This window comes from Coregonus clupeaformis, chromosome 7, assembly GCF_020615455.1.
Source record: "Coregonus clupeaformis isolate EN_2021a chromosome 7, ASM2061545v1, whole genome shotgun sequence".
Lineage (NCBI taxonomy): Eukaryota > Metazoa > Chordata > Actinopteri > Salmoniformes > Salmonidae > Coregonus > Coregonus clupeaformis.
Window position 1 is genome coordinate 19,598,268 of NC_059198.1, and position 12,891 is coordinate 19,611,158.

The 12,891-nt window shown below is 41.9% G+C and overlaps 1 protein-coding gene across 3 annotated transcripts in view; it reads right to left on the reverse strand.

Annotated features, from left to right (window-relative positions):
• Positions 1–12,891, reverse strand: part of dlgap1b (discs, large (Drosophila) homolog-associated protein 1b) — a 287,295-nt gene that overhangs the window by 123,735 nt on the left and 150,669 nt on the right. For all 3 annotated transcript variants that reach the window (XM_041881102.2, XM_041881100.2, XM_041881103.2), the window contains exon 4: positions 11,591–11,808. In XM_041881102.2, coding sequence (XP_041737036.2) covers positions 11,591–11,808 — 218 coding nt within the window. The remainder of the gene's footprint in view (positions 1–11,590; positions 11,809–12,891) is intronic.

Below are 12,891 nucleotides of genomic sequence, written 5' to 3' on the forward strand. Positions count from 1 at the left end.
CTTTGCTTGACATCATGGGAAAATCAAAAGAAATCAGCCAAGACCAAAGAAAAAAACTTGTAGACCTCCACAAGTCTGGCTCATCCTTGGGAGCAATTTCCAAACGCCTGAAGGTACCACGTTCATCTGTACAAACAATAGTGCGCAAGTATAAACACCATGGGACCACGCAGCCATCATACCGCTCAGGAAGGAGACACGTTCTGTCTCCTAGAGATTAACGTACTTTGGTGCGAAAAGTGCAAATCAATCCCAGAACAGCAGCAAATGACCTTGTGAAGATGCTGGAGGAAACAGGTACAAAAGTATCTATATCCACAGTAAAACGAGTCCTATATCGACATAACCTGAAAGGCCGCTCAGCAAGGAAGAAGCCACTGCTCCAAAACCGCCATAAAAAAGCCAAACTGTGTTTTGCAACTGCACATGGGGACAAAGATTGTACTTTTTTGAGAAATGTCCTCTGGCCTGATGAAACAAATATAGATCTGTTTGGCCATAATGACCATCGTTATGTTTGGGAGAAAAAGGGAGGGCTTTCAAGCCGAAGAACACCATCCCAACCGTGAAGCACGGGGGTGGCAGCATTATGCTGTGAGGGTGCTTTGCTGCAGGAGGGACTGGTGCACTTCACAAAATAGATGGCATCATGAGGAAGGAAAATTATGTGGATATATTGAAGCAACATCTCAAGACATCAGTCAGGAAGTTAAAGCTTGGTCGCAAATGGGTCTTCCAAATGGACAATGACCCCAAGCAAAGCCCCAAAGTTGTGGCAAAATGGCTTAAGGACAACAAAGTCAAGGTATTGGAGTGGCCATCACAAAGCCCTGACCTCAATCCTATAGAAAATGTGTGGGCAGAACTGAAAAAGAGTGTGCGAGCAAGGAGGCTTACAAACCTGACTCAGTTACACCAGCTCTGTCAGGAGGAATGGGCCAAAATTCACCCAACTTATTGTGGGAAGCTTGTGGAAGGCTACCCGAAACGTTTGACCCAAGTTAAACAATTGAAAGGCAATGCTAACAAATACTTGTCACGGAATCAGCCGAGGCTGCCCCTCCTCCTTGCTCGGGCAGGCTTCGGCGTTCGTCGTCCCCGGAGTACTAGCTGCCACCGATCTATGTTTTGGTGTTTGTCTAGTTTGTCCTGATTGTTTTCACCTGTTTCCCATTATGTTCCATTGTATTCCCTTTATAACCCCCTCTCTCTCATTAGTTATTGTGTGTGATTGTTTTCCGTGAGGTCTGCAGTGTTCGGGTGTATGCGTATTTTGTTCCTCTCTGTTTGGAGGTTTTGTTTGTATTTGATTTTACTGTGCAAGTAAAGTTCGTCTGCCAGTAGCTCGGTGTCCTACGCTTGACTTCGCTCACAGCATACACGTCGCCCTGACAATACTAATTGAGTGTATGTAAACTTCTGACCCACTGGGAATGTGATGAAAGAAATAAAAGCTGAAATAAATCATTCTCTCTACTATTATTGACATTTCACATTCTTAAAATAAAGTGGTGATCCTAACTGACCTAAGACAGGGAATCTTTACTAGGATTAAATGTCAGGAATTGTGAAAAACTGAGTTTAAATGTATTTGGCTAAAGTGTGAGTAGCATAAGATGAATTCATGTACATGCAAAAACATAGATATTGAAACAAACAAACAATAAATAAATCTACCCGCAATAGAGCATGTTGGGAAGTATGATAATGACGGGCGTGGTTTTGGTTCAACTCTGTTTATTAACCCCAACACTGGGCCTCATTTATACCACTGAGTGTTAATTTAACCCTTTACAGTGTTAATTTAACTATTGAATCAACACTAAAAATGTTAAATTGAGAAATAAACACTAGTTAACACTGGCCAATTGTCTGTGTGCTATGAAAGGGACACATCTGCAGGCTTCCATACATTTCAAGAACCTTTTAGAATTCTGAAGAACTCTAGATGCCACGTCAAGAACCCCACACTTAACTCAAAGGTTCTTTATCGGACAAGAGTTCCCCAAGGAAACTTAAGAGGAAGAGCCATTAAAGAACCTTTATTTTTTTCAGTGTAGGATGGGTGGTCCTGTATCTGTGTGAGCAACTTTTATGATTTTATCGTGTAAGCAGCTACATGATTCCTTTCAGATGTTTCTCCATACTGTTGAATTTTTCATGAACACGTTCAGTGAAAGGAATTTGCTGTTGCGCCAGGAATGAAAGTCTCAACACAGGACTTCTGAAATTCAACTTTTAAACCATGGAAGTTAACAGAGAGAGAAACGTATCTTTTAGGGAAGGGAAATTAATTGACTATTGTAATATGTCCATAAATGTCACCTGACAGCAGAAACGGACTGGTCAAAGGGTAGTTCGGGTAAATGCCAGATGGCGCAGTGGCCACTAGAGATCCTGGTTTGAATCCAGGCTCTGTCGTAGCCGGCCGCGACCGGGAGACACATGGGGCGGCGCACAATTGGCCCAGGGTATGGGAGGGAATGGCCGGCAGGGATGTAGCTCAGTTGGTAGAGCATAGCGTTTGTAATGCCAGGGTTGTGGGTTCGATTCCCACGGGGGGCCAGTATAAAAAAATAAAAAATAATGTATGCACTCACTAACTGTAAGTCGCTCTGGATAAGAGCGTCTGCTAAATGACGTAAATGTAAATGGTTGATGCATCTTTAGCCCAGTGGGCCTGTCTAAATTGGGAGTTTTGCACATAATTAGCGTTATTTGGCTAACAATGGTGGCCTCGAGGGAAAAAAAGGGCCAGTGTGTTATAAATGTTTGAGCATATTTCCGGTCCCTGCCTGACAGACTAACAGACCTAGGAGGGTCTGAATCTATAAATCAGTAATACATCATGTTGAGTTCCATGCAGAAGGAGAATCCAACCATATACATTAAAGTGCATACTGAGCATAAACATGGAACATGGAATACATGGAACATCAGGGTCATGGATACAAAACATTCCATATAATGTATGTACCCAAATGGCACCCTACTCTTTATTTAGTGCCCATAGGTAAAACAATAGTTATGCACTGTATACTGTACGCTGTATGAGGCATCAGCTTTGAATCAACTGCTCCAACCCCCACCCACATGCACAGAACACACACACACACATACACAACACAAAATGCACATGCTGTAGGCATGATTTGCATAGTGTTGTTGGAAATAATGTAAACTTATAGATACACAGCCATGAATGCATTTGCATGGACTGTACACCAGACCTGGGATAACTATAGTTTAACTACACTTTGTGGAAAGTAAAAAAAAAATCTGAGTAACAAATAGTTTCTTTGGAGGTCACAACAACGATTTGAATACAGCTCTCAGAAAGTGACCTATTTTTTTCAAAACTATTTGAGTATACACATATAAACACAACATGTAAAGTGTTGGTCACATGTTTCATGAGCTGAAATAAAAGATCCCAGAAATGTTCCATACGCACAAAAAGCTGATTTCTCTCAAATTTGGTGCACAAATTTGTTTACATTCCTATTAGTGAGCATTTCTCCTTTGCCAATATAATCCAACCACTTTACAGGCGTGGCATATCAAGAAGCTGATTAAACAGCATGATCATTACACAGGTGCACCGTGTGCTGGGAACAATAAAAAGCCACTCTAAAATGTGAGGTTTTGTCACACGACACAATACCACAGATGTCTCAAGTTTTGAGGGAGCGTGCAATTGGCATGCTGACTGAAGGAATGTCCACCAGAGCTGTTGCCAGTGAATTTAACGTCAATTTCTCTACCAAACGTCGTTTTAGAGAATTTGGCAATACGTCCAACCGGCTTCACAACTGCAGACCACGCGTATGGCATTGTGTGGGTGATCGGTTTGCTGATGTCAACGTTGTGAACAGTGCCCCATGGAGGCCGTGGGGTTATGGAACGGGCAGGCATAAGCTACGGATAACGAACACAATTGCATTTTATCAATAGCAATTTGAATGCACAGAGATACCATGACGAGATCCTGAGGCCAATTGTCGTGCCATTCATCCGCTGCCACCACCTCATGTTTCAGCATGATAATGCACGGTCCCATGTCACAAGGATCTATACACAACTCCTGGAAGCTGAAAATGTCCCAGTTCTTCCATGGCCTGCAAACTCACCAGACATGTCACCCATTGAGCATGTTTGGGATGTTCTGGATCGATGTGTACGACAGCGTGTTACAGTTCCAGCCAATATCCAGCAACTTTGCACAGCCATTGAAGAGGAGTGGGACAACATTCCACAAGCCACGATCAACAGCCTGATCAACTCTATGCGAAGGAGATGTGTCACGCCGCATGATGGTGGTCAAACCAGATACTGACTGGTTTTCTGATCCACGCCCTTACTCTTTTTTTAAAGGTACAGTGCCTTCGGAAAGTATTCAGACCCCTTGACATTTTCCACATTTTGTTACGTTACAGCCTTATTCTAAAATTGATTAAATTGTTTTTCCCCCCTCATCAATCTACACACAATACCCCATATTGACAAAGCAAAAACAGGTTTTAGAATTTTTTGCAAATGTATAAAAACTAAAAAACGGAAAATAACATTTACTACGTTTTCAGACCCTCAGTACTTTGTTGAAGCACCTTTGGCAGCGATTACAGCATTGAGTCTCCTTGGGTATGACGCTACAGCTTGGCACATCTGTATTTGGGGAGTTTCTCCCAATCTTCTCTGCAGATCCTCTCAAGCTCTGTCAGGCTGGATGGGGAGCGTTGCTGCACAGCTATTTTCAGGTCTCTCCAGAGATGTTAGATCGGGTTCAACTCCGGGCTCTGGCTGGGCCACTCAAGGACATTCAGAGACTTGTCCTGAAGCCACTCCTGCATCGTCTTGGCTATGTGCTTAGGGTCGTTGTCCTATTGGAAGGTGAACATTCACCCCAGTCTGAGGTCCTGAGCGCTCTGGAGCAGGTTTTCATCAAGGATCTCTCTGTACTTTGCTCTGTTCATCTTTGCCTCGATCCTGTCTCCCAGTTCCTGCCGCTGAAAAACATCCCCAAATCATGATGCTGCCACCACCATGCTTCACCATAGGGATGGCGCCAGGTTTCCTCCAGACGTGACACTTGGCATTCAGGCCAAAGAGTTCCATCTTAGTTTCATCAGACCAGAGAATCTTGTTTCTCATGGTCTGAGAGTCTTTAGGTGCCTTTTGGCAAACTCCAAGCGGGGTGTCATGTGTCTTTTAATGAAGAGTGGCTTCCGTCTGGCCACTGTACCATAAAGGCCTGATTGGTGGAGTACTGCAGAGATGGTTGTCCTTCTGGAAGGTTCTCCCATCTCCACAAAATAACTCTAGAGCTCTGTCAGAGTGACCATCAGGTTCTTGGTAACCTCCCTGACCAAGGCCCTTCTCCCCTGGTTGCTCAGTTTGGCCAGGCGGCCAGCTCTAGGAAGAGTCTTGGTGGTTCCAAACTTCTTCCATTTAAGAATTATGGAGGCCACCGTGTTCTTAGGGACAATTCCTTTGACCTCATGGCTTGGTTTTTGCTCTGACATGCACTATCAACTGTGGGACCTTATATAGACAGGTGAATGCCTTTCCAAATCATGTCCAATCAATTTAATTTACCACAGGTGGACCCCAATCAAGTTGTAGAAACATCTCAAGGATGATCAATGGAAACAGGATGCACCTGAGCTCAATTTTGAGTGTCATAGCAAAGGGTCTGAATACTTATATAAATAAGGTATTTCTGTTTTTTATTGTTAATACATTTGCAAAAAAAAATGAAAAACCTGTTTTCGCTTTTTGTCATTAAGGGGTATTGTGTGTAGATTGCTGAGGATTTGTTTTTATTAAATATTTGTTTTTGTATAAGGCTGTAATGTAACAAAATGTGGGAAAAGTCAAAGGGTCTGAATACTTTCTGAAGGCACTGTATCTGTGACCAACAGATGCATATATGTATTCCCTGTCATGTGACATCCATAGATTAGGGCCTAATTAATTAATTTAAATTGACTGATTTCCTTTTATGAACTGTAACTCAGTAAAAATATTTTAAATTGTTGCATGTTGCGTTTATATTTCTGTTCAGTATAGTTCTCAGGAAGTGACTACTTTTCAGAAACTATTGGATTGGATGCCTTCAACTAATGGCAGGGCTGTATCTGGAACTGCAATGTTGAAGATATAAATAGAATGAATAGAGCACACACAATCTCCTATACTATTCCAATCTATCTGACAGACATATTTGATCTACACAATACATTTCTATCTCAACATTCTGTAAATGTCCATTCTGCTGAATTTCCATTGCCCCAGGTGTACATTATCAAGTCAAAGCCATTAACCAATGATATTTTGTACAGATAAGTATAAATAAGTTGTGACGTTCAACTACTGTATGACTCTTTCAACATGCCACTAAAAAGATTAAAAGCTGCAATTAATTTTATGAGACCTGGAAATACTGCAGAGTAATTCAAAGACATTAGCACACATTGTAAACAGCAATTCAGATGCTTAGCAAAAATATCTTTGAACCTCTTTGTGCATCTGAAGTGTTAGTTTCAAAAACACTGATGTTTGATTTTGTAAAAAATAAAATCAGACCAAAAAAAAAGCTACGTCCTGCTCCTTCCCTGACTCTTCCTAAATGTTTGTATTTTACATTGCTCATTTTTTAGAATTTTCTAATCACAAACAGAAAAGTATTTAGAGCATTTTTACATGTTTTTTCCCCACATCTATTCCCAACTTAACCCGCCAAGACAATGTGCTGTAGGACGTTGGTACCCAGCCAGACGTTAATGTGTCTCTCTCTCCTCACTGAATGAATGACAAATGGATGAATGGGCGATAATTGTGCACGTTACTTCACAATTTAATTTAAATTAGGCCTAACTGAATGATAAGGAGGGTGAAAAGGTTGATTTAATTTAGAACGACAATAGTGTAATGATGAGTTTGTGTTATGCCTATTTATCAGCTTTGGCGCTCATGTTTATAGCAAAAAATTTGACCGCACGCCTTGTGGGTTGATATTACTGTCTTTTATGTTTTACTTTGTAAAAATAAGCTGTTACAGGGCTGTTTTATTTACTATAACTCTATTACTAATCAAATGTATTGTAAGGAAAACGAAAACATGCTACATGTTGCAGTAGGCCTTTAGAATAATGCAAAACATATCCTTGACTCTATTTGAGTTGATGAGCGAGGGGAAACAAACGATGCCAGCCCACTGAATGAATGACAAATTGATGAATGGGCAATAATTGTGCATGTTACTTCACAATCTAATTTAAATTAGGCCTAACTGAATGATAAGGACGGTGAAGAGGTTGATTTAATTTAGAACAACAAAAGTGTAATGATGAGTTTGTGCTGTATATTTAGACCAGCATACTGTGAATTATGGTGCGTTGTGGGCGGTGAAAGAATCTCTGGCTTATTAACATATTTTGAGGCGTGCCTTGTAAGAGACTGTATTTGTTGCACCCATTCGTGAGAATGCTGAACCCCACAGAATACAGTACCATACTGTATTTTTTAATTTGTGTATACAGTGAGGGAAAAAAGTATTTGATCCCCTGCTGATTTTGTACGTTTGCCCACTGACAAAGAAATTATCAGTCTCTAATTTTAATGGTAGGTTTATTTGAACAGTGAGAGACAGAATAACAACAAAAAAATCATGTCAAAAATGTTATAAATTGATTTGCATTTTAATGAGGGAAATAAGTATTTGACCCCTCTGCAAAACATGACTTAGTACTTGGTGGCAAAACCCTTGTTGGCAATCACAGAGGTCAGACGTTTCTTGTAGTTAGTTGGCCACCAGGTTTGCACACATCTCAGGAGGGATTTTGTCCTACTCCTCTTTGCAGATCTTCTCCAAGTCATTAAGGTTTCGAGGCTGACATTTGGCAACTCGAACCTTCAGCTCCCTCCACAGATCTTCTATGAGATTAAGGTCTGGAGACTGGCTAGGCCACACCAGGACCTTAATGTGCTTCTTCTTGAGCCACTCCTTTGTTGCCTTGGCCGTGTGTTTTGGGTCATTGTCATGCTGGAATACCCATCCACGACCCATTTTCAATGCCCTGGCTGAGGGAAGGAGGTTCTCACCCAAGATTTGACGGTACATGGCCCCGTCCATCGTCCCTTTGATGCGGTGAAGTTGTCCTGTCCCCTTAGCAGAAAAACACCCCCAAAGCATAATGTTTCCACCTCCATGTTTGACGGTGGGGATGGTGTTCTTGGGGTCATAGGCAGCATTCCTCCTCCTCCAAACACGGCGAGTTGAGTTGATGCCAAAGAGCTCCAGTTTCATCTCATCTGACCACAACACTTTCACCCAGTTCTCCTCTGAATCATTCAGATGTTCATTGGCAAACTTCAGACGGGCATGTATATGTGCTTTCTTGAGCAGGGGGACCTTGCGGGCGCTGCAGGATTTCAGTCCTTACATTTTTAAATGTTTTTTGTCATTTAGCAGACGCTCTTATCCAGAGCGACTTACATGAGCAATTAGGGTTAAGTGCCTTGCTTAATGGCACATCGACAGATATTTCACCTAGTCGGCTCGGGGATTAGAACCAGCGACCTTTCGGTTACTGGCACAACGCTCTTACCCACTAAGCTACCTGCCGCCCTACAATTCAGACAGCCCTGTATATGTGCTTTCTTGAGCAGGGGGACCTTGCGGGCGCTGCAGGATTTCTGTCCTTCACGGAGTAGTGTGTTACCAATTGTTTTCTTGGTGACTATGGTCCCAGCTGCCTTGAGATAATTGACAAGATCCTCCCGTGTAGTTCTGGGCTGATTCCTCACCGTTCTCATGATCATTGCAACTCCACGAGGTGAGATCTTGCATGGAGCCCGAGGCCGAGGGAGATTGACAGTTATTTTGTGTTTCTTCCATTTGCGAATAATCGCACCAACTGTTGTCACCTTCTCACCAAGCTGCTTGGCGATGGTCTTGTAGCCCATTCCAGCCTTGTGTAGGTCTACAATCTTGTCCCTGACATCCTTGGAGAGCTCTTTGGTCTTGGCCATGGTGGAGAGTTTGGAATCTGATTGATTGATTGCTTCTGTAGACAGGTGTCTTTTATACAGGTAGCAAGCTGAGATTAGGAGCACTCCCTTTAAGAGTGTGCTCCTAATCTCAGCTCGTTACCTGTATAAAAGACACCTGGGAGCCAGAAATCTTTCTGATTGAGAAGGGGTCAAATACTTATTTCCCTCATTAAAATGCAAATCAATTTATAACATTTTTGACATGCGTTTTTCTGGATTTGTTTGTTTTTATTCTGTCTCTCACTGTTCAAATAAACCTACCATTAAATTTATAGATTGATCATTTCTTTGTCATTGGGCAAACGTACAAAATCAGCAGGGGATCAAATACTTTTTTCCTTCACTGTATTTATCCTGTAAATCTACAGTAAGTTACTAACTACTGTCCTGCCAGTAATTTACTGTAATTCAGTGCCAGAATACAGTACCATACTGTATTTGTGGAATCTATAAACAATTTCCTGTAAGTCTACAGTAATTTACTGGCTACTGTGCTGCAGGTAATTTACTGTAAAAATTACAATACATTTTTTACAGTGTATTTATCAGCGTTGGCGCTCATGTTAATAATTTGACCACAAGCCTTGAGGGTTGATCTCATTCTCTTTTATGTTTTGTCTTTCTACACAATAGCCATATTTTGTTACTGATAGCATTCTCAGTAACACTTATAATAATAAGCCATTTAGCAGACGCTTTTATCCAAAGCGACTTACAGTCGTGCGTGCATACATTTTTGTGTATGGGTGGTCCCGGGGATCGAACCCACTACCTTGGCGTTACAAGCGCCGTGCTCTACCAGCTGAGCTACAGAGGACCACTTAACATGAAACTGTTCTAGTGCCTGTGTAATTAAACTGCAATTACTTTTGGAGCATTTTATTTTATTAGCATATACATAATACTTTGGTATTTGCATTTTAATTGCATAGCAATGAGCTGAGAGTTTTTGTAACAACTGTATACAAGAGGAATAGTCACTGTTCCTTATTCCACTTATGTAATAACGCCATTGATGTGCAATTATAAGGAAAGTCCTATGTAACACCAATGTTGATGTTGTTATTGTAGTAATCACAGTTACTAAACATGTATAAGAACTTGATGTCAAGTGTTACTGCATTACCTTGTGTCTCAATCATTATGAAAATATTTGTTAGTCATTTGGAAGCTGCAAAAGTGGTCTATTCTAATGTTGAGGTGATTCCATGTCCCTCATGTATTTCATTCTAGGCTAAAGGCTACATTAAGATGAATATCTGAGAGCCCTCCAAACCATGTGCTAATGATCATATATTTAGACTAATTCAACTAACTGTTGTAGTTTTTGGTTCTTCAACAAATATTTGGCAGCCATCAAATAAATCTTTTTTTGTTTTCAAATAACTTGCATATATTCAAATACCTTAATATTATTTGGTTTTCTGAGAGGTATTCAAAATACTTTCAAATATTATTTGTTTTTCTGAGACCTGTATTTGAGTCATATCAAACTCTATAGAAACTATATTCGACTCCCTCGAGTATTAGAAAAGTTGGTATTTTCAAATAAAGTACTGTATTTTCTGCCCAGGTCTGCTGCACACATGCAAACAAGCACACGTACACACACACACACACACACACACACACACACACACACACACACACCAACTACCGTTATTTCCCCTAGCCCTTCCCAATTTAAGTAATTTTTCCACCATGACCTTTCATCTACTTTCCTAAGTATGGGTCTCAAACTTGTAAAACACTATATAAAAAAATAAAAAATAAAATGTGACATCCATGATGTTCTGGGTAAATTTAAACACGCATTTTGACCCCAGCAAATCTGTCCTAGAAACAAGCTACTTCCAGCACAGGAATGGTACAACCATGCTGATCACATATACTGTATATGATTTCCCTATGATGCTCAGAGGCTGAGAAATACAGATCTGAAATCAATTTGACCCACAATTTGACCTCAGCAATTTGACCTTGACCTTGGTCTATATAACCTTTGAACAGTGTTTCCTAGAAACAAGCTGCTTTCTGCACAGGAAGGGTGCAACAATGACGATCATATAGATATACTGTAAGTATGATCTGAAGTAAATTTGAAGTAAATTTGACCTTGACCTTTGTGCTAGAGGCAAATGGTATTCTGTGCAGTAAAGCTCTGTCAATGATGATCACAAGGATATAAGTATGTTTTCCCTGTGATATTCAGAGGCAGAGGGACAGTGATCCGAAGTTTGGCAAAGAATGAGCAAAAAATGTCATGAACATCATAAAATGTCATAATTTGATTGATTTACGACTTCGGTACAGTAATCAAAGATTTGGCTATACATTTTGAACAGTTGGGTCTATCAACTCAGGGGAAAAGGCATATGAAAGAGGATATTCTCAGCTACTGGAAAATACATTTTGGGAGGCTAAAATCATATATTTATGATCTTGATGTACTTACTGTACGGGTCAAATTGACTCGGAACATAAAAGGTGTCGGCCGAATCGAACATAAGGGAAGAGCTAGTACGTATCTACTCACTTGAGGGTGGTCATCTCGGTGAGCGATGGCTGTGTGGCCTTCAGGTAGCTGGCCCGGCGTGCCTGCACCTTGGGCGAGGGCTTGGGGCTGCAGTCCGAGTCACCGCTGTCTTCCTCTGCCATGGCCTTGATGTAGCTGCCGCTGCGCATCCGCCGGCATGGGATCTCCTCGTCCTTCCCTAGGGGCGAGAATCCCCCACTCCACTCGTCCTGGGGCACCTGTGGGCGGAGACCGTGAGAACATACCGGTGACCATTGTCAGAGCGATGACCCACCCATCTAAACACTATGACCAAACTCTGACCCCTGGCTGAACCCTGGCTGAACCCTGTCCCAGCCAATCCCAGCCTGGAATGGGATTATCCAAACAATGCTCTATATCCAGCCAGCCGCTAACCGCTAAAGTCACAGCACTGATCAATGGTAACCGCTAACCGCTAATGTTACTCTGAATGGGGTGTATTAGAACCATACCATTAGAGTGTAGAGACTAGACTCCTCTGTGCTGCTCTCAGTGACGCATATCAAACTGAGGAGTGAATTGTTTGGACTAAAACGTCTAAATTCTCCAACCCTGTCTGTCTGTGCAGTCACTGTGCCACGCTTTTAATGAATGTGTCAAAATAGGCAGGCAAAGAAGCCATCTCGACCGCCGTGAGAAAGAGAGAGAATAACAAAGGACGTTTTGTTCTGCCCCAGCACTGCGCTGCTCTCCAGTGTGAGTGGCTTTTAGGGGAGTTAACATGGAGGTGAAAGGCAGAGAGGAGAGCTACAGAGAGAAAACTGCATCCCAAATGGCACCCTATTCCCTATATAGTGCACTACTTTTGGCCAAGGCCCATAGGGCTCTGGTCAAAAGTAGTGCACTATATAGGGAATAGGGTGTCATTGGGATGGAGGCAGAGTGTCTGAATAATCAACGGCATGAGAATCATTCAACAAGCCGGTTACTAGGGAAGCAACTTGTTTTTGACGTCAGGGGCAACAAGCGAAAATGCCAAAGAGAGAGAATATCTAGGGACTGATGAGGACTCGAATGACACACATTATAAGCCACTGGCTGCGTTTCAAACACATAAAAGACACACCCTCCTCCACTTACCCTCGCCTTATGCCCTTGGGGGAATCCCCGCGGCCATCTTTGCCGTCGGTCCAAACAATTAGCCAAGCAAGGGAAGTTGGCAACGTAAGCCCCTCAGCCCTAGTTTGTGATCGAGTTTGCGAGTGTACAACTCTGTTCACTCCGGGGCCTGACGCCCCATAATTCAATTCGTGATGATTGTACATTTGCTAAGAAAAGTC